This window comes from Sorex araneus, chromosome 11 (assembly GCF_027595985.1).
Source record: "Sorex araneus isolate mSorAra2 chromosome 11, mSorAra2.pri, whole genome shotgun sequence".
Taxonomy (NCBI): domain Eukaryota; kingdom Metazoa; phylum Chordata; class Mammalia; order Eulipotyphla; family Soricidae; genus Sorex; species Sorex araneus.
Genome location: NC_073312.1, coordinates 25,228,132 through 25,254,863, shown reverse-complemented (window position 1 = coordinate 25,254,863; position 26,732 = coordinate 25,228,132). Strand labels below are relative to the sequence as shown.

Sequence of the window (26,732 nt, the reverse complement as noted above, 5' to 3'; positions counted from 1 at the left end):
CTGACCTACAGAAGCAGACAGGAAACCTGCACACCTCAATTACAGGTCTCTGCAGTGATGCAGGGTTTGCCTCCTCCCCTCCCGAATGGTCTCTTGGGACAGGCTTGGCTCAACTGATTCCAGGGCCTGTGCCTCTCCCATCCTCCACTCTCCCATCCTCAGTCCAGAGCAGGTTGGCAGAAGCGATGTCATTAACAACGGCTAAACTAACAGTGGCAGGCGGCTTTAGGAGTGCCCTCATTTTGCCCATGGGTAAAGCGGTGCCTGCAAGTGCTTCTGTTCGCGTGAACTCTGTTACATGAGGAACTGGCCCCAGCAGGAGTCCCCGCTCAACCCTTAAAACTCATCTCTTTCGTTCTCTGAACAAAGATTGCTAGAGAAGCTCCCTCACTGCCATCTTCAAAGTCAGGGACATCAGAGGCTGAGGATGTCCAAGGCAGCTGAGCACTTGCCTTGCATGTGTGAGGCTCTGGGTTTAATGCCTGGCACTGCAACACAACATCACACACACACACACACACACACACACACACACACACACACACACACACACACACACACACACACACACACACACACACACACACCCCAAAGAACAAGAGAAGTAGCTTAAAACAAGACCAGAGGTGGGGCTGGAGCAATAGCACAGGAGGTAGGGCGTTTGCCTTGCATGCGGCCAACCCGGGTTCGAATCTCAGCATCCCATATTGTCTCAGTGCAGAGCCAGGAGTAACCCCGGAGCATCGCCAGGTGTGACCCAAAAAGCAAAAATAAATAAATAAATAAAATTAATAAAACAGAGGTTTCCAAACAGGTTTGACTTTCAGGGGGGAAAAAAAGTCACTCAGCACCCCCTGGAAATCAACTTTCTTTAGTGAACAGAAAGAGCCCTCTAATTTCCCCCAGGCTCCTACAGGCCCACTCCCCCCCCGCCCCCCAACAAAAGGATCTCTCTAGTAACTCTGGGAAAACAGCATTGCCCACTTGGGCAAGCCCACTGACCTTGACAAGCCAAGTAAATGGCGAAATCTCTGGCCCTCGCATGACTCAGTTTCCCCATCTGTAAAATAGAAGATTGGAATCTGAGAGCTAAAACAGGAGTAAGGCACTTGCCTTGCACACAGCCACCCCAGACTGATCCTCAGCATCGCATACGGTCCCCGGAGCACCATCAGGAGTGACCCCTGAGCATGGAGCCAGAGCCCAGAGCGCCACCAGGTGTGGTCCAAAGTGGACCCCACCGAAGTATGGGTTGGAGGGTCTCTCAGGTCCCCCCTTTTCCTCCAAGTGGTATTTCTGCAGGGCTTCCAGGGGGCGCTGTAAAGCCGGTCACAGGCGGCCGGCAGAGCTGCCTGGTGGCGGTCTCCCGGCTGGTAACCAAGCTCTAGTCTTGTCCCAGCCACCCAGCCCTTGCCTATTGTTGCGGTCTGTTTCCATTTGCTCCTTTTATTCTCCGGGTTTTCCTTGACTCTGATGTTTTTCCCCCTGCTGCACAACAAGCCCTTCTGATCTCTGTGAAAGGCAAACCCGTGTCATTCTTCCAAATCATCATTGTATGACATGTTTTTATATCAGCCGGACAAAGGGGCTATTTGATCAGGGGGTATGGTGTGTGATTGTAAGAAATTCAGCTCGTCGGTGGCAACCATTGTTCCCCGAGAGGCTCCCTGACCCCATTCTGTTCTAGGAAAAACTCCCTGAGAGTGGCCTCTATTCATGGAGTCAGCGCCGTCCCCAGCCGTGCGCGGGAGCATGCTCCGTTCCTAGCATGTCACCGATAGCTGCCCGCTGCCACCCTTTAACTCTTTCATCAGCATTAAGTTTCCAAGCCCACAGCTGTTATCACAGCCCTGAGCTCAGGGGGTTAGAGATATAGGCATGCTCTCTGCTCTCCCTCTTATCTTGGAGAAATTCAACCTTCCTTTGAAATGGTCATTTGGAAATTACCCGTCTGCTGCTTTCAGCACAGCAGGCCTGGCTAGCATGTCCCGCCGCCTCCTTTTTTCCCCTGAGGACTGCCTCCCAGCCTCTGCCCTGCACCCGCCCTCTGCTCAGGGGCCTGCCTCCTGGTCAGTAGTCTGGGGCACCCCCACACCGGTTCTGATTGCTTGACTCAGACCCCACATGGTCCTTGGAGTCTTGGGCAGACAATTCATCAGAAAATACTTCCTAAACATGAGAATGTTCTACAGGAGGTGCTCAGCCTTCCCTTTTTTCCAGCACACGCCAGGCGGGAAGACCTTGTGCTGCAGAGATAAATGGTACAAAACTTAGTCCTGAGGGGTTGGAGAGATAGCACAGTGAGCAGGGTGCTTGCCTTGCATAAGGCCGACTGGGTTCAATCCCCGGTACCCCATATGTCCCTGGAGGTCTGCCAGGAGTGATCCCTGAGTAGCAGATCCAAGAGTAAGCCCTGGGTATTGCCATGTGTACCCCCTCCCCCAAAATTGGGCTTGGGCCTGAGAAGTCAGTACGTTGGTAAAATGAAACAAAGAAGGGCTGGAGCAATAGCACAGCGGGTAGGGCGTTTGCCTTGCACGCGGCCGACCTGGGTTCGATTCCCAGCATCCCATATGGTCCCCTGAGCACTGCCAGGGGTAATTCCTGAGTGCAGAGCCAGGAGTAACCTCCGTGCATTACCGGGTGTGACCCAAAAAGAAAAAAAAAAATGAAACAAAGAGACATATATCTGTCAAGCTATAAAAACATATAAGTAAAATTTTATCAGTGTTAACCCTGTGCTACTGAAACAGGGTGAGAAGGGTGCTAGAGAGATAGCAGAGCAAGTAGGGCACTTTGATTACATGCGGTGGATTTGAGTTCCCTCATGTGGTTTCCCAAGACCACTAGGAATAATCTCTGAGCACAGGGCCAGGAGTAATCCCTGGGTACCTCTAAGTGGCAACAAAACAAAACAAAACAAAAACACCCAGAGTGAGGGATGCCCAGACTATTCTGGCCTAACTGTTGGCACACAAATGACCTAATCAGCAGGCAGGGGTCAGGAAGGTGGCTCAGGGGCAGAGCACTTTTCCTGCTAGTGTGAGGCCCTGGGCTCTATCCCGTAGCACCAAACAATAAGTAAATCGCAAAGAGCCATCCATTGGCAAGTAGGCTCAAAATGATACACCATTGTGAGCATTTCCAAAAGCCCAGTTCATCCTAGAATGTGGATCCAGGGAACAGTTGACAAAAAAAAAAAATCTGTGGAACCCAAAAGCTTGAGTTATAGAGATAATCCAAGGGTTAAGGCACTTGCATGTGACTGATCCTAGTTCAATCCCTGGTACTACATTTTGTCCCTTGAGTGTGACCCCTGAGCACAGAGCCAGGAGTAAGCTCTGAATAACACTGGTATAACCCCAACACCCCCCACCCCGCCAAAAAATAACAAAAATCCTACATTGCGAGTATTTTCCTTATTATCATTGTGCTTAATCTATAGACACTTAACTACACTTTTAAGCAGAGGAATTCATGTAATATCACACACAGTCAGTGGCTAAGTGAGGGCTAGAGGTAGTCGTGTATTTCTCCCTGGATTCATTTTCTTGGGAGTGAGGAGCACACCCAGAAGTGCTCAGGGTTTACTCCTGACTCTGTGCTCAGAAATTATTCCTGACAGTGCTCGGGAGACCATAGGGATGCCAAGGATTGAACCTGGGTTGGCCACGTGTAAGGCATATGCTCAACCTGCTGTTGCTGCTCTTGCTGCTCTGGCCCCGGTATGTGTTTATTCATCAAAATTTCACACAGGTCCTGAGGGACTTTCACAGACTGCAGAATTCCTTCTTTAATAATAATACCGAACAGGGGGCTAGAGCAATAGCACATCGGGTAGGGCGTTTGCCTTGCACTCGGCCTATCCGGGTTTGATTTCCAGCATCCCATATGGTCCCCTGAGTACCGCCAGGAGTAATTCCTGAGTGCAGAGCCAGGAGTAACCCCTGTGCATTGCCGGGTGTGACCCAAAAAGCAATAATAATAATAATAATAATAATAAGGAACAGAGGAGAAATCTCATCAGTAGTATTGGAAATGAATATTGATCTCACAGCCTTGAAATTAGCCACAGTAGCTGATCTTGGACCAGCCAGTTCTGCTCCTTGGTACTTCTTCCCTCCTGGAAATTCTTTGGCACCATATTAGTACCTGTCTTAGGTCATTTTTTATTTTTTAGGGCATTTCTGTTCTGCATTCTAAGCCATGAGTGTGCCTTGGCAGAATGCAAAGGCCAGAGCATGCAGATTTGGCTTCAAATGCTGTCATGGACACTTACCAGCCACGTGGCTGAAAGTCATGATTTAACCCTGTGAAGTCTATTTTTTTCCTCTATAATTTGAACTACTAATCACTAACACAGATCATCAGAAGGTCAATTAAAATATAATTGAAATAAAATATGTAAACACAACACTTGAAGCAGACAGAAATATTAAAATATTTAGGGAAATGTGGGCAGGGATGTGTGTGTACCTAAGCTCACAAACACACACAGATCTAGGTACATAGGCATTCATTTAACTTGTCACTTATGGGTATAGATCAGTATAAATGCTAAGTTCATTTGTGCCTTCTTTCTTTTTTCCTTTTGTTTTTGTTTTGCTTTTGTTTTTCTTTTTATTTTTTTGGTTTTTGCTGGGCTGGGGACCAAACGGGGATCCTCCACATGTCCCCGGTTCTTTCTTATCAATTCTTTTTCTTTTATGCCTTGATTTTTTTTTCTTTTTGGTTTTTGGGCCACACCCAGCTGCACTCAGGGAACATTCCTGGCTGAGCTTGAGAGACCATATGGGGTGCCAGGGATCAAGCCCACATTGGCCATACGGAAGGCAAGTGCACTCCCCTCTGTACTATCTCTCCAGCCCCCTCTTTCTTTCTTTTTTTTAATAAAAATATTCCATTATTATTGAGGGGGGCGTGGGGCCACACCCCACAGTATAGAGGGGCTGCTTCTGCCTCTTGTTCTGGGGTCACTCCAAACAATGCTCAGGTCACATGCAATGTCTGGATCCAACTTGGACCAGCAGCACACAGAGCGAGACAAGCACCTTACCCTGTTCTCTCTCTCTGATTCTGCCTCGATCTTTGTCTCTCTAAAGGGTAATGATACCATGTGGCTCACACAAGCACTGTCTGTGGTAAAATTACACTCACCTGAAATGCCTATTGCACATTCCACTGACTTTTGGATGTCTGCTTTCTCTGACTAGCCTGCACGTTACCCAGGAATAGGAACGAAACCACTGATCTTCTTGTACACACTAAGTGGGATGGAACCTTGGCCTTGGGTTTTTTTATTGTTGTTGTTGTTTTGGGTCACACCCGGTGATGCTCAAGGGTTACTCCTGGCTCTGCACTCAGGAATTACCCCTGGCGGTGCTCAGGGGACCATATGGAATCTGGGAATTGAACTGGAGTCGGCCACGTGCAAGGCAAATGCCCTACCCGCTGTGCTATTGCTTCAGCCCCCAGAACCTTGGCCTTTGCACATGACTGTAGTAGTACTGCACTGTAGCACTGTAGTTCCGTTGTTCATTGATTTGCTCGAGCGAGCACCAGTACCATCTCCTTTGTGAGACTTGTTGTTACTGTTTTTGGCATATGGAATCTGCACGGGAAGTTTGCCAGGCTCCGCTGTGCAGGGCAGGATACTCTTGGTAGCTCTTGGTAGCTTGCCGGGATCTCTGAGAGGGACAGAGGATTCGAACCCAGGTCAGCCTCGTGCAAGGCAAACGCCCTACCTGCTGTGCAATTTTCCCCTTTCTTTTGGCAGAGCCAGGGATCAACCCAGAGCCTTATACACACAGGCATGTCTTCTTTTTGTTTGTTTGTTTTGGTTTTTGGGTCACACCCGGCAGTGCTCAGGGGTTACTCCTGACTCTGCACTCAGGAATTACTCCTGGCGGTGCTCAGGGGACCATATGGGATGCTGGGAATCGAACCCGGGTCGGCCGAGTGCAAGGCAAACGCCCTACCCGATGTGCTATCGCTCCAGCCCCAAGGCATGTCTTCTGCCACAAGCCACATTCCAATCCTTGGAGAGATTTTTTTTTTTTTTTTAAGAACAAGAGCCCAAATTTTTATTTGTCCTTTTTTTTTTTTTACATTTGAAGTATTCCTAGAAGACAGCCTTGGCCTCTGATTCTTTGCCATAGTCCTTAACCACATGCTGCAGCTAACCTTCCTGACGGATTCCCCTCTAACCTAACCAGTCCCTGGGTTCGCCTTGTTATTAACCTTGATAGCTTAGTTTGGGGCTCAGCACAGAAGACCTGCACCAACCTGACATGCACATCTCAGCACGCCAGGGCCATGGGAGAGGAGTCAGGCTCCCGCGTCTCTTGTCACCGGGAGCAGCAGTTCCTACCTCGACTGTGGGTTTTTCCAAAATTCCACATTCTGGCACCAGAGAGTTAGTACAGGGATTAAGGTGCTTGCTTGTCTTTCATGCTGTAAACCCTGGTTCAATCCCTGGCAACACAAATGGTCCCCCAAACACTGCCATGAGAGACCTTTGAGCACAGAGTCAGGAGTAACCCTGAGCACTGCCCAGTGGCACGCAATAACACATATATAAATAAACTCCCGGGGCTGGAGCGATAGCACAGCGGGTAGGGCGTTTGCCTTGCACGCGGCCGACCCAGGTTCAAATCCAAGCATCCCATATGGTCCCCTGAACACCGCCAGGAGTAATTCCTGAGTGTAGAACCGGTAGTAACCCCTGCGCATCGCCAGGTGTGACCCAAAAAAGCAAAATAAATAAATAAATAAATAAATAAATAAATAAACTCCCACATTTTGCATGAAGCCAAGCTGGGAGGCGGCCTTTGGCCCAGCTCCCTAACCCATCACAGTTGCCACTTTTCACTGACCCGAGGGGCTCAGGCATAGCTACTAGGACGTAGCTGAGTTTCTTAGTCCTTAGCTTTTAGCCCAAGTCCCACTCACTCAGGTCTCTCTATTTCTTCTTCCTCTTTCTGTCTCTGTCTCTGTCTCTCTCTGTCTGTCTGTCTGTCTCTCTCTCTCTCTCTCTCTCTCTCTCTCTCTCTCTCTCTCTCTCTCCACACCCCACTTGCCAATTTCCCCACCTGGAACACCTGTTTCAGGGGTGGAAGCCCTGGGTTCCATCCCCAGCCCCATAGAATCCCAGGAGAAACTCCTGAGAAGCAAGTGGGGGAGGGTAGCCCCAGAAATACTGCCAAGGGGGCCTCCCCCCAAAAGAAATAGGGGACAGACAGAGAGCCTGGGGGTTAAGACACTTGTCTTGCATTTCACTGAGCCTGTTTCAAATCCCTGGCACTGCACCCAGTCCCCTGGGCATTGTTAGGGTCACTCCCAAGCACCGACCAGGAATAGCCCTTCAGCACCACCAGGTATGGATCGAACCCCCCAAATGAATAAAGGAATAAATAACAACTTTTTTTGGGGGGTCACACCCGGCAATGAACAGGGGTCACTCCTGTCTCTGCACTCAGGAATTACCCCTGGCAGTGCTCAGGGGACCATATAGGATGCTGGGAATCGAACCCGGGTCGGCCGCATGCAAGGTAAGTGCCCTACCTGCTGGGCTATTGCTCCAGCCCCTAAATAACAACTTCTTAGTAGCTAAATTTGCCTGCCCTTCGGCCATCCCACCAGGGCACCAGGGTCTCCCACTGGACCGTCCAGTCCTGGGGCTGACTTCGCTCCTTTCCCCCAGACGGCTGAGTTCCAAAGCGACTCGGGGGGCCGTCTGCACTGGGATTGCAGCTGCACCAAGCAGCAGCTCCTCTCAGCGCCTTCCTCAGGTGGAGACAGCCTGGAGCTGCTCTGAGACTGGGCGCGGAGGCCCCCAGAATACCACTAGGTGCCTTGGGGAGGCGAGTTTAGGGTCACTCGCTCCTCCTGCACAGGACCTCTTCCTGGGGCTCTGCACTGCTGCCCACAAGGGCAGGAGCAACCTGCTGAGCACTGGGCAGTGATGGGTGTGTCCTTGGGGAGTTCTTGGTCTTTTGGCTTGTTTACTTGGGGGCCACACCCAGTGATGCTCAGGGGTTACTCCTGACTGCACTCAGAAATTACTCTGGTGGTGCTGAGGGGACCATAAGGGATGCCCGGGATTGACCCCCGTGCAAGGCAGCGCCCTACCCACTGCACTGTGGCTGCAGCCCCTCTCGGGGAGTTCAGAGCTGGGCCCTAGAGCTGTTCTCTCAGCACCGCTCCTTAAGTAGGCAGTACTAGGAACTCAAATGAGGCGACCACGCAAAGGCTCACTCCCGGAATGGGCACCTGGTGAATGTCCTGTCACCCCGAACCCCCACCCCAGCTTATAAGGCAAAAGCTTTTATACTGAAATTAACTTGGGTCTTAAGGTCTGTGGTGGGATGTGGAAAATCACCAAGAGTGCCTGGGCAGAAAGAGCTTTCGGGGCTGGAGTGATAGCACAGTGGGTAGGGCGTTTGCCTTGCATGCGGCCGACCCGGGTTCAAATCCCAGCATCTCATATGGTCCCCTGAGCACGGCCAGGGGTGATTGAGTGCATGAGCCAGGAGTGACCCCTGTGCATTGCTGGGTGTGAACCAAAAAGAAAAAAAAAAAAGAGCTTTCATTCCGGAGCATCCCAAAGCCCTGCCAGATCCCTGGGAGACCTCACTTAGGGCACCTTGCTTCACCTCCCGTGCCTTAACTTCCCCATCGGGAAAATGGGCTGGTGCTCCAGTCCTGTAGGGTCTGCCTGCACTGCACCTGGTGGTTGTTCCGTAAACAGCAACCACAGCGACTCTCTCCCAAGTCGGGCGTGCGGGCAGGCCTTGGTCTCCCCCCACCACCCCGCACCACCCACCCCGCCAGCCCCCTAAGCCCAAGCAAGTAAGTGGAAGCAGCTGGGAGGGGGTGGGGGCGAGGGGAAGGGAGGGGGCTCCCGAGGGCCTCACGGGGGAGCCGGCCCTGGCTAGCCACAGGTGCACCAATTACTCTCCCCTTGAAAGGCCCCGTTTCCCCACGGGCTCAGCCTGACCTTTGATTCTGCAGAAAGCAGTGGCAGCTCCAAGGCACCAGGCCACTGGCTGTTTCTCTTCAGCTTTCACAGCCTGCCTGAGGCGCGGGTGCCCGCAAGGTTTCCCTCCCGCTCCCAGCCACTTCCCAGTTCCCCGCGCCCCTCTGTGGCAGCTCAGGTTGCATTCCTGGGAGCTTTGTTCCAAATGGAACTTTCTGGTGGGGCTAATCCCTGGGTGTGAGTGGTCAGTGGCTCTGGGAAGCTCCCAGCCCCACTTGTCCAGGTGCCGGGAGGAGGGAGCAGGCGCAGCGGCCCCTTCTCAGAGGGGCAGAGGGGGTGGCCCAAGACCAGGGCTTGGGGCCCACCCAACCCTTGCTCCCTGGAGGGTCCTGGCCGTCGTCTTCCCTCGGACGCCTGAGAGAACCCCCGAGAGCTCAGACCCTCCCTGGCCTTCCCCTCCTGCCTGCCTTGAGATGTCAGGCATGAAGGAAGAAGCTTCGGGACCCCAACCTCTGAGCAGCAAAGAAAACAGCGTTTCCCTCTAGTTTAGGAAACTGGCTTCTACATGATTTTCTCCAGGAAATTAGTTTCTGCTGGAAAAAATATTATGCAAATAATTTTGTTCAAAACTTTGACCTTTGAGGGCTGGAGCTAGTACAGTGGGCAACGTGCTTGCCTTGCATGCTGCTGACCCGGATTCAATCCCTGGCATCCCATATGGCCCCCTCCAGGAGCACCTCCAGGAATAATTCCTGAGTCCAGAGTCGAGAGTAACCCCTGAGCATCTCCAGGTATGGCCCAAAAGAAAACCAAAAGAAATTTTTTTTAATTAAACAAAATATTTTTTGTGGGTCGGAGCGATAGCACAGCTGGTAGGGCGTTTGCCTTGCACGAGGCAGAGCCGGGTTCAATCCCTGGCATCCCATATGGTCCCCCAAGCACTGCCAGGAGTAATTCCTGAGTGCAAAGCCAGGAGTAACCCCTGAGAATCGCTGGATGTGACCCAAAAAGAAAAAAAAAAAAAATATATATATATATATATATATATATATATATATTACCTAAAAAGTTTAGGAATGATGAATGCTTTTAAGGCGTCCATGAAAATTCATTCTCAACTCCTATCTTCCCAGTGATGGGGTTGATGGTTCAGTCAAGAAGGGTGCCCGCTGGTGGAATGGCAACCACATTTACCAGCACTGAATTTAACTGGGCTGGGAGAAGAGGAGCTGATGCATCAGACCTGTGAGGACCCCCAGAGTCAGCGTGGCCTCGGCCCCCCACTCCTGCAGTCTCCCCTCGGTCCCCTTTCCTCTCGCAGTCCCTGCTCCCCACCATCCTGGGCTCCTTCCATTTCCCCGAAATTACTGCCCAGCGGTGGCCGTGTGGCCAGGAGGCTTGGAGAGTCAGGGATCTGTCCCACTTGCTCACCATTTCCCCATACCTGCTTATAATGCCTCCAAACTTGTCCCTGAGGAAGGGAAAAGGCTGCCTGGCCAGAGAGAGAGAGGAGCGAGGGGCAGGAAAGAGGGAGGGGAAGCCCCCCACTCCCCCCCACCATTCTCAGTGCACCAGCCCTTCCTGCACCTCAGCTGCCACTCTCTCCCCAAGTGGCATGGGCTGTGGGGGTGCCTGGGAGAGGAGAGGGGGGCAGTCAGTGGGAAGGGGCTATGTGCCAGCTTTTGAGGGTGGACAGGAAGGCCCCCTCTTCCCCAGGCTTCAGTTTTGACAACCCCAGTTTTGGCAGCACCAGCCGCTGCTGGAGGAGAGGCAGAGACGGTGAGGTGAGGCTTCCTGCTCCGGAGGACCTTGGTCTTGTGCAGCTTCCAGGCTACCCCAGGCTCTTGGGCTGCCCCAGCTTCCCTGGAAGACGCACCTCCTGGAGCCCCTGCTTTCTTCCAGGATCCTCCTGGGTGTCGGAACAGAGAAGAGTCAGACTGCGGTTGGCCTTCTCAGAGACCCTCCCATCAGTTCTCACCTTTATTCAAAAATGTAACCTGCCCTAGGGCTGGAGCGATAGCACAGCGGGTAGGGCAATTGCCTTGCATGCGGCCGACCTGGGTTCGATTCCCAGCATCCCATATGGTCCCCTGAGCACCACCAGGGGTAATTCCTGAGTGTATGAGCCAGGAGTAATCCCTGTGCATCGCTGGGTGTGACCCAAAAAGAAAAAAAAAATGTTACCTGCCCTCTTGCCCAAGTCTGCGGCCTCTCAGACTGTGAGGTAGACTGTCTCCCTTGTATCTCAGTCAACACCCCCAGCCCCACATGCTCTGCTCTGCTTTGACCCTCGCTCATCTCAGCGCGAGTTTCCTTTCACCTTTGCTCATGGCTCCCTCATCTTCCGGCTCAGACTCAGAGCCCCAGACCCCTGCCAGGATCACCTAGAAATCCCTCTTCCATACTGGCCAGCTTGCCCCTATCCTCAGGGACCCCCTTCTCCTCTGCCCAAGACACATCCAACCCACAGCCAGGAAGGTTCAACCCGCACAAAACAGAAGTGACTGCAACTTGCACCCAAGGAGAAGTTCAGTGCAAGCCCCGAACCCCCAGTCTAACCCCGCCCCCCCATCATGGCCTGGAGCAGGCAGCTTCTACACAGGCAGGCGGGTTACCCCTGATGAATGTTTCATGAGTTTGCTGTGCGTCGGGAGGCAGCCCGAGGCAGGCTGAAGGGTAGGAAGAAATGCTGTAGGGGTCTGGAGACAGGTGATGGGGGTGATGATGGGCAGGAGGAGGCTCCCCCCAATAAAGGCCATGCAGATGTCGGGGGTGTTTATCCAGCTGAGATGATGACATGTCCCAAGCAGGAAAAAGTAGTGGGTATGGGGGTCTGCAAAAGTAGAGGTTTGAAGCTGGATGCTCTGAGCCGACTGACGGACACTGAGAATGTGGGGGTCGCTGGCCCCCTCGAGCACCCCTGTGAGGAGCATCCTTGGCTGCGTCTCCAGACAGCTGGCTGGAGGCCCAGGGTCCTGGCCCAGGCATTTTCTCGTCTCTGAGCTCCAGGTTGGGGGCAGGGGGAGATGACTAACTATGGGGGGCTCGGTCCTGGTTTCCCTTTGCCCCCTCAAGACAGAGCCCAGGTCTGGCCCCCTGATCTGAGCACCTCATGGTTGGGGGGTGGCTTCCTCCCTTGTCTCACAGCTCAGACCTGACTTGGCCCTGCCCGCAGCTAAGGAAGAGGAAGAAGAAGAATGGCGCTCCCTGGGGGAGCCCCGCTTGCCTCACTGTGGCATGCAGCAGCTGAAGAGGGAATGATGGGCAGGCCAGAGCAGGGCTGCCAGCCTGTAGGAGCGGGCACGCGTGCAGGTCAGCTCTGGGGCCTGCCCAGATGGACAGCTAGCTCTTGAGGGTCAGCAAGTGTTCCAGATGGGACAGGGGGACCACCAAAGGGACCTATTGGCAACAGCCCTCCACAGTAACGTGGGACTTGGGGATCCCCCTGGAGTTCCTGCCAGCTCCCCATCTGTCTTGATACCACTTACTCCTCCTCCTGCTCTCTCCGGCTCTTAATTCCCCCCTTCTCTCTCCTTTGAAGTCCCTTGGTTGCTATGGAAACCTGGAGGGGGGGGGGAGAAAAGCAGAATTTGGGCGGGGAGGGGGCCGCTGAGACATCTACCCTGACACGCCTGCATCCATGTTCCAATGTCCAGGTCTTGGGACACATTTATAGCAGCTCAAGTCACTAGGCTGGGTCATCTGGCCTGAAAGCGTCTGCTGGTGACACTGTGTGTGTCCACCCATCCCAGGACCATGCTCAGGTCTTCCTGACCCACAGGCATTTGCTGAAGTCAGACCCAATAGTTCTAGATGCCGAACAACCTGCCTCCTGCCCCATGGCCCCCATCACCCTTGGTGTGGATGAGCACCCACCACTGTTCAAGGCTCCGGATATCCATCAGGGAGCAAGTCAAAGTCCCTGATCTTTTGGGAGATAGAAATAAACCCAAGTCAAGAAAATAATTCAAAAATAAAGAGACAGGGACAGTGTGATAGTACAGCAGGTACAGAGCTGTACAGATAGTACAGATCTGCTGTGTACACTGCCAACACAGGTTCGATCCCCAGCAACCCATATGGTTCCCAGAGCCTGCCAAGAGTGATCCCTGAGTGTGGAGCCAGAGTCAGCCTTGAGCACTGATGGGAGTGGCCCAAAAACCAAACCAAAAACATTATTTTTTAAATATTGAAATTTTTATTTTTTTTTAAATTTTAAAATATTTTTTAATATTGCTAGAGGAACGGTAACATCCAAAAGGAGAGAGAGAATAAATAGGAATGTGCCTGCCACAGAGTCAGGGGGGGTGGGGGTTGGCGGGAAGGATACTGGGAACATGTAAGTTTATAACTTACATAAGGTACAGTTATACTATGTTATACTATGTTTATATGTTATACTATGTTTATAACTGTACCTCAGAGTATCACTGTATCACTGTCATCCTGTTGTTCATCGATTTGCTCAAGCAGGCGCCAGTAACGTCTCCATTTGTCCCAGCCCTGAGATTTTAGCAGCCTCTCCTTACTCATCCTTCCAAACAGTGCCATGTTGGAAGCTCTTTCAGGGTCAGGGGAATGAGACCCGGTATTGTTACTGTATTTGGCATATTGAATAAGCCACGGGGAGCTTGCCAGGCTCTGTACCTCATGGTGATTCATTAAAAATAAAAAAATTAAAACTAAATATATATATATATATATATATATATATATATATATATATTACTAGAGGGCTAGAGTGTTAGTACAGCAAGTAGGGTGCTAGCCTTGCACGCAGCCAACCCAGGTTCAATCCCAAGCACCACATGTGGTCCCCCTGAGCCCACCAGGAATGATCCCTGAGCACAACATCAGGAGTAAACATGGGGTGTGACCCAAAACAAAACGAAGACTGCCAGAGAGTGATAAGTGTAATGAAGAACTAAGCCGTCTGACATTCAACAGTCCAGACAGAAAAGAGAAGAGAAGGAGTGCAAAGACTCCAAGGCAGATAAGAGGCCTGACGCTGGCAGGGGGGAGGTGGTGAGAGGGCAGTGGGCCCAGCAGAGACGCATGCAGTTTGAGGCGGATGGGCAGGGCCTAGAAGGAGCGAGAATTCCAGCTGCAGTGGGAGGCAGGGCTCAGTGCTGGCTGTGGCTGCAGAAGCTCTGACTCCTGGAACTGGAGGGGATGGAGGGGATGAGAGAAGAACCTGGAAGAGCAGGTAGGGGGGCTGCCATTAGCCAAAGGAGAGCTACGATGTGGGACCAGAGCCATACTGTAGCAGGAAGGGCATTTGCCTTGCACATGGCCAGTCCAGGTTTGATCACTGGCATCCCATAGGGTACGGTCCTTAAGTGAGTGCTTCCAGGAGTAATTCCTGAGCGCAGAGCCAGGAGTAACCCCTAAGAATTCCCAGGAATAGCCCCCACAAAAAAGAGATAGGATGTGGTGGGTGGGAGGGAAACGGTGGCACGGTGGGGTGGGGGGGCATTGGTGGAGGGAAATGAACACTGGTGAAGGAATTGGTGTTGAAATATTGTATGCTGAAACCCAGTCGTGAATAACTTTATAATTCATGGTGATTTAAATATATATGCATGTACATATGTGTGTATGATATATAAAATATATATAATTTTTTAAGAGCTAGGGTGGCTGGGACCAGGCAAGGCGGTGGCTGCTGAGAGGGGCGCACAGGGATATGTTCTAGAGGTTAAGGCAGACAGAGGAAAGGCAGGGGAGGCTGGAGAGAAGCCAGGGAGATGTTAAATCAGCCCCGTTTGCGGCCCACTTCCTCTGGGATCTGGGGGTGCTGGAGTAGGGGAGACGGTGGATAACAGCAAATCGTTCCCCCGGCCCCACTTACAGCTTCAGGCTCAGTCAGTTCCCCTCTTGCCTCCACCATCAGACTCCATTCACTCCCGGCCTCTGCCCTCCTATGTCCATAGGCCACTCTCCCAGTCTGCTTTCCTGGGCCCCCTTCACCTTGACCTCTGCGTGTTTCCAGTGGACCAGGGCTCCGGCTTGAGCTCTCTGCTCATTTCCAACTCGAATGCAACTGCCTACTCCTCTCAACTCGAATGTTTTCTTCCCCACCCCCCTCTGTCACGGGGAGAGGAGGCAGTCTGCTGCTACTGGGTTTGTGTGGCCCAGCCCAGTCCTAGGATGTCCATCCTCTACCAGGGCTCCGGCAAACCTGTGAGGCACCTGTCCAGCTCTATTGACTTGACATGGCCAAAACCAAAGCCATTTTGTCCCTCTCAAAATCTGCCACAACTTGAATCTCCAGCCCCCTAAAGGTCGCCTCCATCCTTGCAGTTGCTCAGCGGAGAAACCTGGGAACCCCCTAGATGCTCCTCATAACCCACACCTCAACCCGTCAGAAAATCCTGTCACCTCTACTGCCTACCAAATGTCCTCAATCCCAATCTGTTCTCACCACTGCAATGGCATAGAGCAAAGACGCAATTACCATTCATTTATGGGGACCCGGGGGGAGCGGGGAGCAGGGGATGTGAGTATCCTCACGCTCTAAAAAAACAACTCCGTAGCACCCCAAATAGTATACCAAGCCTAAAATAATTCCCACAGGTCAGAGCAGGAATGGAGTCATCAGTCCCTGCCCGGTCAGCCGGAAGGGAAGGGAATCTGGGGGAGGAGCATGATGGGATGGCTTGATGGGACCACTTTCCAGCTCAGGTCTGCTGCCTTGAAAGGACTGAGTGCAACTCCCTAGGGCCAGGGAAATGCTCGTATAGCTGAAATGCATGCTTAGCATTTGGGAGCCTGGGGTTCACTCCCTGGCACCTTACAATCCTCAAGCACTGCTGGGAGTTCTGAGAGCCCCAGCCTCAACCAAAATAAAAGCACTTCCGGTTAAGGGCCAGAGCGATAGCACAGTGGGTAGGGCATCTGCCTTGCATGCGGCCGACCCAGGTTCGATCCCCGGCATCCCATATGGTTCCCCCGAATTACTCCCCACCAGGAGTAATTCCTGAGTGCATGAGCCAGGAGTAACCCCTGAGCATCGCTGAGTGTGACCCAAAAAGAAGAAAGAAAAAGCACTTCAGGTTAGTGGTAACTATAACTCTAAAGGTTTTTATATATGTATATTTGCCCTGTACCCAGCCTTGCCCACTAGAATATAAGTCCATAATGACAGGACGTTTCTGCTTTGTCTGCTACAAAATGGAGAGTCTGACACATACTCCATAAAAATAAATGAATGAATGAATGGAGTTTGGGAATTATCTACCATCTTCAAGAGACACTTGGCTTAGATATTAGCCTTTTTTTTTGGGGGGGGGGCACACCTGGCAATTCACAGGTGTTACTCCTGGCTTAGAAGTTACTCCTGGTGATGCTCAGGGTACCATATGGGATGCTGGGAATCAAACCTGGGTCGACCACATGCACTACCCACTGTGCTATCGCTCTAGCCCCATTGGCTTGGATATTTAAGGCCTAGTATAGCAAGTTTTCAAATAAGATTGTTTGATTCTAATTTTTTAAATTATTTTTGGGTCACACCTGGCAATGCACAAGGGTTACTCCTGGCTCTGCACTCAGGAATCACCCCTGGGGGTGCTCAGAGGACCATATGGGATACTGGGAATCGAACTTGGGTCGGCCGCGTGCAAGGCAAACGCCCTACCCGCTGTGCTATTGCTCCAGCCCCTGTTTCATTCTAATTAATTTCATTCTACCGTGAATGAAATTATGGGGGCAGAATCTTGCCAGGGATGAATGAAATGACATTATTGGAGGACCTGGTTTCATTCTTTCACTTGAATTACAATGTCTCAAACGTAGTGAGGACATTGGTGAGAACGATTGTCCTGGCCTTGACACTTGCTATGTGACTTCTGAGTCCACTATATCTAGCTGCAAATGGTGAACTGTGTGCTTCTTTGAGGGGACAACAACATTCTAGAGTGGGGCTTGGACATCATCTTGCCAGCTTCCATTCTCCTCTGAAGGTAGAAGACAGGGGTAGACAGGACCCGGTGGAGAGAGAAGAGGAAAAATTCACTCCTTCATTCCCAAGAATCAGGTGGAGGGGCTATAGAGGTAGTACAGGGGGTTCGATCCCCAGCACCCCATATGGTCCCCTGAGCACCGCCAGGAATGATATCTGACTATAGGGGTAAACTCTGAGCACAGCCAGGTGGGGTCCCGAAACAAACCAAAATATCAAGAGTCAGGTGGCATCTTCGCTAGCTTTCAAATGATAGGCTGAGTGGGTGCTAGCTTGGACTTCACAGACCTGGGAGGGGGTGCTGGCCACGGCCTAGGTCGCACCTCCTGAGAAGCTGGTCCTGAGGGCCTGGGTGCAGCAGTGCCCAGGAAAAGAAGGAGCAGATAGCTAGGGAGTTAGGGCCAGGGAAGAGCCGGGAGGAAGGACTTGTCAGGCCTTATGCACGAATCGCCTGGGCACGCACAGGTCCCTCGTCGCTTCCAGGCGGTCTGTCCTCCACGCAGACCTCAGCTCAGCACCCATTCCGAGACCCGGCAGAGAGCGGCCGGCCTTTTGGTTTTAGACATCCCCATCCTCCTCCCTTTTCTGGGCTTCGCAGCAGTCCCCTGCTTGTTTTCCCCAAAATAAATGGGCAGAGCATATTGGACCGGCAATAACCCCTTGAAATCAGTTGTTATCACAGTTAACAACCAGTTTGGCTTCAGTTCAGGCTGTTAACTATCAGACCACTAAGTGCCGGTAATGATTGATTCTTGGCCAGTTGCGGCTTGAGCGGGCTGTAAAACCCCATTAGCGAGGGCTCTGTGGAGGCAGCGATGCAAAGATAAACAAGGTGGTGGGTGCTCCAGTCCAGTCCAGCCCCACTGTGGCCACCTCTGCTCCCCTGGGTCCTGGGCTTGGGGTGCTACCGGGAGGAAACCCTGCCCCAAGCCCCGCCCATCTGTCTCCATCCTCCGCCTCGCTCTGCTCTGGTCTGGAGGGCAGCTGGCTCTGGGGATGGATGGCCTCACCCTGACCACCACCCTGGCCTGGTTCCACCCCCAATACGGACTCCTCAGGCCTCCCCAGCAGGGAACCTTCAGGAGGAGCCGAGGGCCCAGCCCATGACCAGCCTGGCCCCACTTTGTGGCCAGGATCACAGGCAGGGGAGAGCCTGACATTCCACCCCCCACCCCCAGACTCCTTCCCGCCCTGTGGCTTCCCCCAGGAATTGCTCTCGAACAAATGAAATGTGGGTAATTACGGGGCTGGGGGCTGGACAGGGGCTGCAGATGAAAGCGTTTCCTGGACGGTTCTTCATTTGCATGGCATCAGAAGCTGCTCAGAAGGTGTGACTTTTCCCACAGTGAGACCCCAGCTCCTGGCACAATAAAGCTAGGCTGCTCACCCAGAATTCATTAAAGGAGGAGGGGAGGGGAATGGAGCTGAGGAGGAGGCACTGGAAGCCCGGGAGCTGTCTGGAGCCCCCCCCCACCCCCTAGTGCTCGAGCACCAAGAGAACTTACTCCACCCAGAGCCTTCATCCACAGATCCACAGCACACACAAGGGGGATGCACAGGCCCCAAGGTGACCCCAATCTCCCAGGCCGCAGCTTCCCCCTGAAGCCCTAGAAGCCCCTCGATGGCCTGAGCCTGGCCCTTGGTTCGACTCTGGGGCTCCGAGTCTGTCTCCACCCAAAAGTACCAAGTGAGAGGCCCAAAGGGAAGAGGTTTCAGCATTGACATGGCCGTGGGCCCAGGGGTACCCTCAGATATGCCAGTCCAGGGGGGTAATGACCAGCTGGGCCCGCGCTGCCCTTGGGCCACATGCTCTCTCAGGGCTGGGTTCTTCTGGGTGATGCCAACCTTCCCAGTGCACTTCCAAACCCAGCTACCTGTCTCGGTTCTGGCCTTGGGCCGATACTGACCGAATCTCTCCTAGCCGGAGTGTCACCTGGGCTTCCTCCCACCTAGCCCAGCAGCCTCATGAGCTGCCGTCCACATCAGACCCCCCGGCCTCCGGCTTGGCTTCCAGCCCTGCTCCGGCAGGTGACTGTCCCTGCCCATCCCAGGCCATGTCAGCCAGGGCCACGGTTTGACCTCGGACACCTTTGCAACATCTGAATTCAGCACCGTTGGCTCCCCGCTAACTTGATCTCCACAAGTTCACACTCGTTCCTTATCACAACGGCCAACCTCGGCTTTGGCAGTCCCCAGCTCTGGCGGTCTGGAATCTCCATCCTGGTTGCCACAAAGGGAAAGGATTTTCTTGTTGTTTGGAGGCCACACAGTAGTGATGAGGACTCACTCCTGACTCTGCTCCAAGGACAAAATGCGGTGCTGGGGATTCAAACAGGGCCGGCCGCACGCAAGGCAACTTAGCCCTGTCCTACCTCTCCGGCCCAGAGACCTTTCTCAGAGGCATCCTCAGAGCCCCATAGTCCTGGCCCTGCTCAGGTGTCACTGCTGGCCCAGGGGTGCCCAGGGGACATGTTCAGAGCCAACAGAACCTGCTAAGAGTCTCTCTTTTTTTTTTCTCCCCCCCTCCAGGTCCTCCTAGGCTTCTCTGGTGACAGCTCACAGACATGAAGCTGGAGGGGGGGGCAGTGACAGAACCGAACCAATTTACCGCCCCTCCCCTCCCTCGCTGTCCAAGCCATGTTTTTAACTCACAAGTGCAAGATACTTGACCATTTAATCAAATACTCAGCCTCCCTCCTGGACCCCGGACCTCTTTCCTCCGTGCCTCCACTGGGGGGTGCAGTGGAGTGGGGGTTAGTCTGGCCAGCTTGCCGGAGGGAGGGTGGGGGGATCCTGCAGGATGAGAAAAAGCACCCCCCCACCCCTAGGGAGCCCCCTAAGGATCCCAGTTGGGGCCACTCCCAGCCATCCTGAGGAGTAAGAAGACAGACACCACAGCCAAGTGGAATACAAAAATAGAGCCTCTCTTTTGTTTAAAAAAAAACAAAACAAAACAAAACAAAACCCAACAGCAAACAAAGATCACCCACCGGCTCCCTCAGGGCCCCCCCACTCCTGCCCCCGCCTTCAGTAGCGCAGACCTCATCTTGCTCGGCTTTCTCCGGGGGGGAGGAGGGGGGACGCCCCCAAGATGCTGGGGGCGCCTATCGGGGCTCGGGGGCCCAAGTCCTCTGGCCGGCGCGCAGGCTGCGCGTGAAGGGCGGGTAGTTGAGGAACTCGAAGCGCAGGCTCTGCTCCGTGGTGTGGTGGCCGCGGGGCAGGCGCTTCATGAAATGCACCTCGCGCTGGTGCTGCCGCGTCTTGGAGCCCCGGCGCGGCCGGCCCTTGCGCGTGAAGGCCATGTACCAGCCCTCGTACTTGGCGTTCTGCAGGGCCGTGTAGTTGTTCTCCAGCACGATCTCCGTGAACACGCAGTCCTTGCCTTTGCCGTTGCTCTGCATGTAGGGGGGATGGGGGGGAGGCAGGCACCTAGTCACTGACTGGGCTGGCTCGCCAGCCCCCCCCTCCAAGCCCCCCTCAGAGGCAGAGGGCAGGCGGCCCCAGACAGCAGGTGGGCACCCCAGCAGATGGCGAGGTGGGCAGGAGCGGCCGCCCCACCCCCTGCCCGGGCACCCGCTCTCTAATCCCTCACAACCCGCAGCCCACCCGGCAGCTTCCTGTCCCCCAGGCAGCCGTGACACATGGCCGGCCGAGGGGCCCCGACCCTGCAAAGCAGGGCGAGGGCCCAGCCCCGGCCGCCTGGCCTCCTGCCCACCAGTCTGGCCCCGGCTCTCCCCACCTGCCCCCCTCGGTCCCCTCAGAATGGCGAGTTCGGGGCCCCTAGGCTGCCACCCTCAGGGGGAGGGGAGGCGCGTGAGGAGCCCCCAAGCCCAGGAAGCAGGGCTTGAGGCTGGAGAGGACCGTGACTAATGGAGCCATTTCAGAGCTGGGCCGAGGGGCTGGGCCTGCGGCTTTACTGAACATTCCAAATGCTGGTACCATGTAATTGGACATAATAGCAAAGCAATTTGGCGATTTGTTAAAAAGATATATGGAATTTACCAACCCCCCCCCCACACACACAGAGCCCCCTCCCTGCCCTTCCTTCTTCCTCCTGCCTTTACAGCTTTTCATCTCTCCAGCAGCCTCCCTCTCCCTCCCCCATCATTAGGTCACCCCAAGGTGGGCCTGTGTCTCTGGGCCACCTTGTGGAGATCCCGGAGAAGCCCAGGCCACCCCCCCAGGTCCCACCGCTGAGGCCTCACCTTGGCGATCAGCTTCCCTTTCTTGTTCATGCAGATGTAGAGGCCCGTCTCAGCACCTCGCACTCGGACCCTGCTCCCGAAGGTGTCCGTCTCCACGATGAGTTTCGCTGTCGGGACAAATGGGAACAGTTACTGGAAGGTCCTCCTGATGGCCCCTGGCCACCTCCTCACCCACACCTGCTCCCCTCCCAGGGATTGGGGACCCGAGACATGGGCTCCCCCGCTCTGCTGAGCAGTCTGGGAAAGCCAAGACCCTTTCCTGGGTCACCTATTTCCTGGGTTTATAGAGAGGGGAGTGAGCAAGATCATGGGGGACATACTGGGTTCAGTAAAGTGGGAGGTGGGGAGGGGTGGAGTGTAAGACAGCTGAAAAGACCCTTTTAAAAGCAGGCAGGAAAGACTTTTATATCAAGGCCTCAAGTCACATGCAGCAAGACCAGTGTGGCACTGCATAACAGAAGACAATCCGTCTTTCTCAAGGTCTTTCTGTGCCTCCCCCCACAGCCCCCAGTTCTGCTGGAAAAGGAGATCTGATGGAGGGAGGGGGGCTGCGCTCCCACATATGGCCTCTGTGCCCTGAGTGCGAGGCTCCAGCCTCTTCCCCAGAAGCCCAGCCTCGGTTCCCACAGATGAGCAGCAGGGCCTCCCCCTCAGGTGGCCCAACTCTTCCTAGTGGTAAGGAAGTGAAATCAGGGCCCAGAGATGCCTCAAAGGGCTGAGCACAGGCTTTGCATGCAGGAGAGGCCTGGCCTGGACTCAATCCTAGGCATCACCTGAGCACCACCAGGAAGGACCCCAACCCGGAAGTAGTCCCCAGCACCATCAAGTTTGTCCCACCCCCACCCCCAAAAAGGGGCCATCAGAGTGATCGCTTCTAACCCCGGAGGGCTTCGGCAGTGGGGAGTGGGGGGGTGGCTTATGCTGAATTCTGGTCCTTCTCACCTAACACAATATCTCCCTCTGAGACTGTCCCCAGAGGATGCCACTGAGGGTGACTTAGCTGTATGGAAGGGGACAGAAATTCTGAGCATCCCGTCCTCTCTACTGCCCTTTCCAGCTCTGGAGAAAGCAGTGTGGGGGCTCTCAGGGCTGCTTCCTGGTTTGCCCTGCCTCTGTGGCCCCTTCTCTGGGCCTGAAACTAATAGAGGTGCAGCCTGCATGCCAAGATCAGCAAGGCCGCCCTTGTCCAGCCTGTGACTCCCTCCCCCCTCCGCCCTCCCAGAAGCCAAGGCCCCAGGCTGGCCCTAGGTCCCCGGGAGAACACAGCTGTCACCTCTGCCACCTCCTCCTGGACCCTGCCAGGTCATCTCCCAGAGGATGGACAGGCACCACGGTGCTCCTAGAGGCCGGGGAGAGGACAGACAGCCCTAGAGAAGCCCCCCTCCCTTCTTGGGGCCCATTAGGAAACAATCTACGAACCCTAAATATTTCCCATCCTGGGGGGCCTCCCTCAGTCTTTGCTGAGAGCCTCCGGCTCCTCCTCCAGCCCTGAGGCAGGAACCAGGAACCTCAGCTACTTGCAAAACACAAAGTGGGCATCAGACCTGGGGGGGGGGGTCTGAAAGTGCGTCCCCCCCACCCCCCACCCTCCTTGGCAAAACCCAAGAATGCAGGACCATTTGCTCCCATGGAGGAGCCTGGGGGAGCCAGGCAGCCCTTCCCTTCCCTTGGAAGCTGAGAAGGGCAGCGAGCAGTTTGAGGGACAAAGGGATAGTCGGCTGGTCCTGCCAGCCCAGTGGGGGAGCGCGGCCACCGGGCAGGTTCCCCCACCACCCCCCACTCCACCCCTGCCCCCGCAGCCCCCAGTTCAGGCCCTGATGGGTCTGGAGAGTGGGGGCCGCAGTTTACAGCGGCTTTCCCAACCGGGTTTTTGGAAAGCTTAACATTTTCAAACCTATCCTTCCACCCCAGTGACAGATTTATCCCAGGAAAATTATGTCTCCTTCTCCAGCTTTGAAGGGAAGTCAGCTACGTCGATGCAGAAAAAATGCAGCGAGACATACTCGATCCCCCAAACTGGCTGGAGAAGAGGAGAAAGTATTCAGGAAATGTTAAAAAAGGTGAAAGTAAGAAGAGTTTTAATCGCTCTGCCAGACGCGGGGGTCTCTCCAGAGATTCATAGAGAACAATCTTGAACTTCTTTTTTTAACATTTACAGACTTGCAACTCCTTTCAAACTCCACATCTGAAAAAAGGCTCGCTCTTTTTCTGTTTTATATCATTCTTCATTTTGCTTCCTAGCTCTTAAAATGCCTCACCTTTTTATTACATTTTAATAGAGTCTGCCCCTCTCCTTTCATGCTTGTTTAACTTGGTCATTATTTAAAGGTTTTTAAACTCACAATAATCACTCTCTAAAAACACCAGCCGCCCAGAGGGCTTGCTTTTCTCCTGGTACATCCCGGACTCTGGAAATGGGCCTTGTCTCCAGGCAGGAATATTGAATGTTTAAGAAATCAATCCGTCCTCAGCCTCTCGGCCGCCCGCCGGTAGCTCCGCGTCCTCGACACCCCACGGGAGCCGGGGAGCCGTTCAAACCCCACCTCCTAGGTTCCCGGGATTTGGAGGGGGGAGGGTCCTTTTCCAAGCGCGGTCCCCTGGTCTAATCAGCTCAAAGTATGGAAAGGCTCACGGCACCCCGAGTCGAAAAAGTTAGGGGACTCTCTCTTTCCCTGCTCTTTCCCACTTGCCTTTTGTGGACCCCAGTGCCGTATCCTCTTTCAAGAGCTTCCCTGAAACCTGGGCCCTTTCCGCCTGCACCCTCAGCCTCCACCTGCAGCCGGGTGGTGAGTTTTGGAAAGGGAGACGCCTGGCTTCGTCCAGCTGCTGGCCAGGGAGAGGCACCTGTGGGCCAAAGTGCCCCCGCCCCACAGTCCCTTCCCCAACCAGCTCCTCGCCAGCTGCCAGTCCCCCCTCCTCCGTCTTTTATTATTATTATTATTATTACTATTACTATTATTATTGGCCTTAACCCTTTCCCGTCTGAGCTGCGAGGCCAGCAGACCTGGTCAGCAGGGACCAGAAGGGGCCGAGGGGCCCGCAGGCTCCAGGGGAGCGCTCCACACTCTCCTGTCCCCTCCTGCGTCGGCTCCCGCTTACCGAAGGGGTCGCCGTCCTCCGCCATGGCGTTGATGCGCTTGTTGGCCAGGACCTGCACGTGCTTCCCGCTGGTGCGGCTGTAGAGCTGGTAGGTCCGGATGAGGCGGCGGCTGAGCTGATCCGTCACCAGGCTCTGCTCCCTCACATGCTGTGTAAAATTAGGTGAGGACTGAACAGTTACCTTTAGGAAATTGAAAAATACACAACACGCCATTATAATGCTACTCTGCCCAGGGGCCTCAGTGGCCCCCAGGGCCCTGTACCCACCCACCTCCATCCGTTTCCCAAGCAGCCCGTAGGGGCTGGGGGTGCCTCCCCTCCCACATGCCAGCTCAGGCCACCCCACCGACCGGGAATGCCGGGCAGACCCATGCAGGCATGGATGCGCCAGGGGTTGGGGGGGGCGGGGGAGGAGGGGGGGATCTGGACCCACCTGTTGGGGAACACCCTGGGGCTCCCGGCCAGCTCGGAACAGGGAAGCGAGCTCCCTGCCCAGCGCAGGCCCCCCGCCCGGGCCTTCCTAGAAGAGCAGGGCGCTGTTCAGTACGGAGCCAGCGCTCCCCGACCCCTGACATGTACGAAGACGCGGACCGAGCAAACGCGGGGCGCGCGGGGGGCCTCGGCACCTCCCCGATGCCCAGAGCGCCGCGGAGAAGGTCCCCGCGGCCACCCTCCGGCTTAGGACAGCGATCGCCCCCCACCCCGTGCCCTTCCGCAGCGTCCAGGTGCGGCTGCCCGCCGGGGTCCCCCCTCCTCCACCGCAGCCTAGCGGGGCTGGACGGGCGTCGGGCGGGCTCCCCGGACCTGGGCTTTGGGCTTCGCTGTGTGACCCCGGGGCCGGGCGCTCCCTCTCTGTGTCCTAGCTCCCGCCCCCTGTCTGGATCGCGGCGGGGGGCTTCCTCGGGGGTTCCCGCGGCCCGGCCCCACCTGGTCCGCCCGCCGCCCCCGCCGGGCCCCCGCCTGCGCGCGGGGCGCCTCACCTGGGCTTGGAGGCAGAGAAGCAGCAAGTGCAACAGCCTGTGGGAGACAAAAGCGGGCGGGAGAGAGAGGGGCGCGGGGTGAGGGCGCGGGCGCGGGCGCGGGCGGGTGGGGCGCGGGGCGGCGGCCGTACTCACAGGCAGCGCAGCGCAGAGCGGGGGCTGCCCATGGCGCGGCCGGGGCGGCGGCGGCCGAGGGGGGCGCGGGCGGGAGCCCCGCGGCGATCGCGACGCGGCTCGCGGGTCCCGGGGAGCGAGCAGCTGACCGCGCGAGCCGCTGGCCGCTGGCTGCTCGGGAGCCGGCCGGGCGGGAGGGTAACGGGCCGGCCGGGGGGGTGGGAGGGGGAGGGGAGGGGTGGGGCGGGGGGCGCCGCACCGGGCGCGAGGGGGGGAGCGCGGGGCGGGCGGCCGGAGCCCGCAAGCCCCGGGCGGGGAGCGGGGGGCCGGGACGCCGCCCGGGGCGGGGGCGGGGCGGGCCGGGGCGGGGCGGCCGGCGGGTCTGGGATTGGGGGTCTGAGATAGAGGAGGGGTCTGGGGAGCCGCGGGAGGGCCGGGGGCGGCCCGGGTGGGCGCCTGCCCCGGTCCCCTCGCGGCTCCTGTCGCGCGCTCCCGGGGTCCGGACGCGCGGGGCTGGGGGCGCCTTGCAACCGCGAGCTCCGTGGGGTCTCGGGACACCCGGGTCGCGTCTGTCCGGGCCGGCTGAGGGGGACAATGTCAGGTCTCCACTGTGGGATCCGGGGCTCCTCACAGGGGGCTGCGACCCTTCTGTCCCCGGGGAAGTGACCGACAGCACCAGGATGAATGACGGGGCGCGGGACGCTAGCCGTGCGTGCGGCTGAGACCAGAACCCCACCCACCCCCACCCTTTGCTGAGTCCTCTTTCCTACTGCCCTTCCGACTCAGTCCCCAAGACCCCAAGAGTGAGTGACAAATGTCTCCTCCTCCTCATCCAGTACCCCATCACCCCCGTCCCTGTCACACACATCAGTCCTGAGAGTTCAGAAGAGCCAAGAGCACACCCGCACCCACCCAAGGGGCCAGCCCAGAAGATCACCTCAGAGTGGCACTCACACCCCCAAAGCCTGTGCCAAACACACACAGACCCAGAGCCGGGGGGGGGGGGGGCATAAAAGACAAAAATAAGAATGGGACCACTTTTCCGGGGAGCCGCCAGCTTTGGCGAGTTCCAGGTGCTGACAGTCCTACTGTGTACAGGGGACTCTGCCTCTTGTCAACCATCACAAAGAACAAGCCCTAGTCAGGAGTGGGGCCTGGTCTTGTCTTTCCCAGCCCGGGACTGTGCCCCCAGACACTAGAACTGCCAGGCCACCGCCCACTTCTTCCTGAGCATTCTGGGTGCCCCAGTGACTTCTGAGGAGCAAGTGGGGGCACGGATGCATCTCTCCTGACCTCCCTCTCCCTCAGCCCCCCACATCTGAGCTGATGGGGCCTGAGGGTTTAGTTCCCAGAATCATTCGGCCAGAGACACAAGAGCAACTATGGCCTACCTA

The 26,732-nt window shown here is 55.4% G+C and overlaps 1 protein-coding gene across 3 annotated transcripts; it reads right to left on the bottom strand.

Moving 5' to 3' along the window:
- Window positions 1–20,009: 20,009 nt before the first annotated feature.
- On the bottom strand, window positions 20,010–25,434 carry FGF8 (fibroblast growth factor 8). Of its 3 annotated transcripts, none has more exons than XM_055119424.1 (6): window positions 25,360–25,391; window positions 25,225–25,261; window positions 24,678–24,764; window positions 24,245–24,425; window positions 21,146–21,252; window positions 20,010–20,335 (listed from the first exon to the last, which is right to left on the bottom strand). In XM_055119424.1, the coding sequence occupies exons 1-6, from the start codon at window positions 25,389–25,391 to the stop codon at window positions 20,045–20,047; spliced, it is 735 nt and encodes a 244-aa protein (XP_054975399.1). In that variant the 3' UTR covers window positions 20,010–20,044. The 3 variants fall into 3 exon arrangements, with proteins under 3 accessions (XP_054975399.1, XP_054975401.1, XP_054975400.1); XM_055119426.1 differs by having other exon boundaries at window positions 24,245–24,392; XM_055119425.1 differs by lacking the exon at window positions 24,678–24,764 and having other exon boundaries at window positions 24,245–24,392; window positions 25,360–25,434.
- Window positions 25,435–26,732: the final 1,298 nt, after the last annotated feature.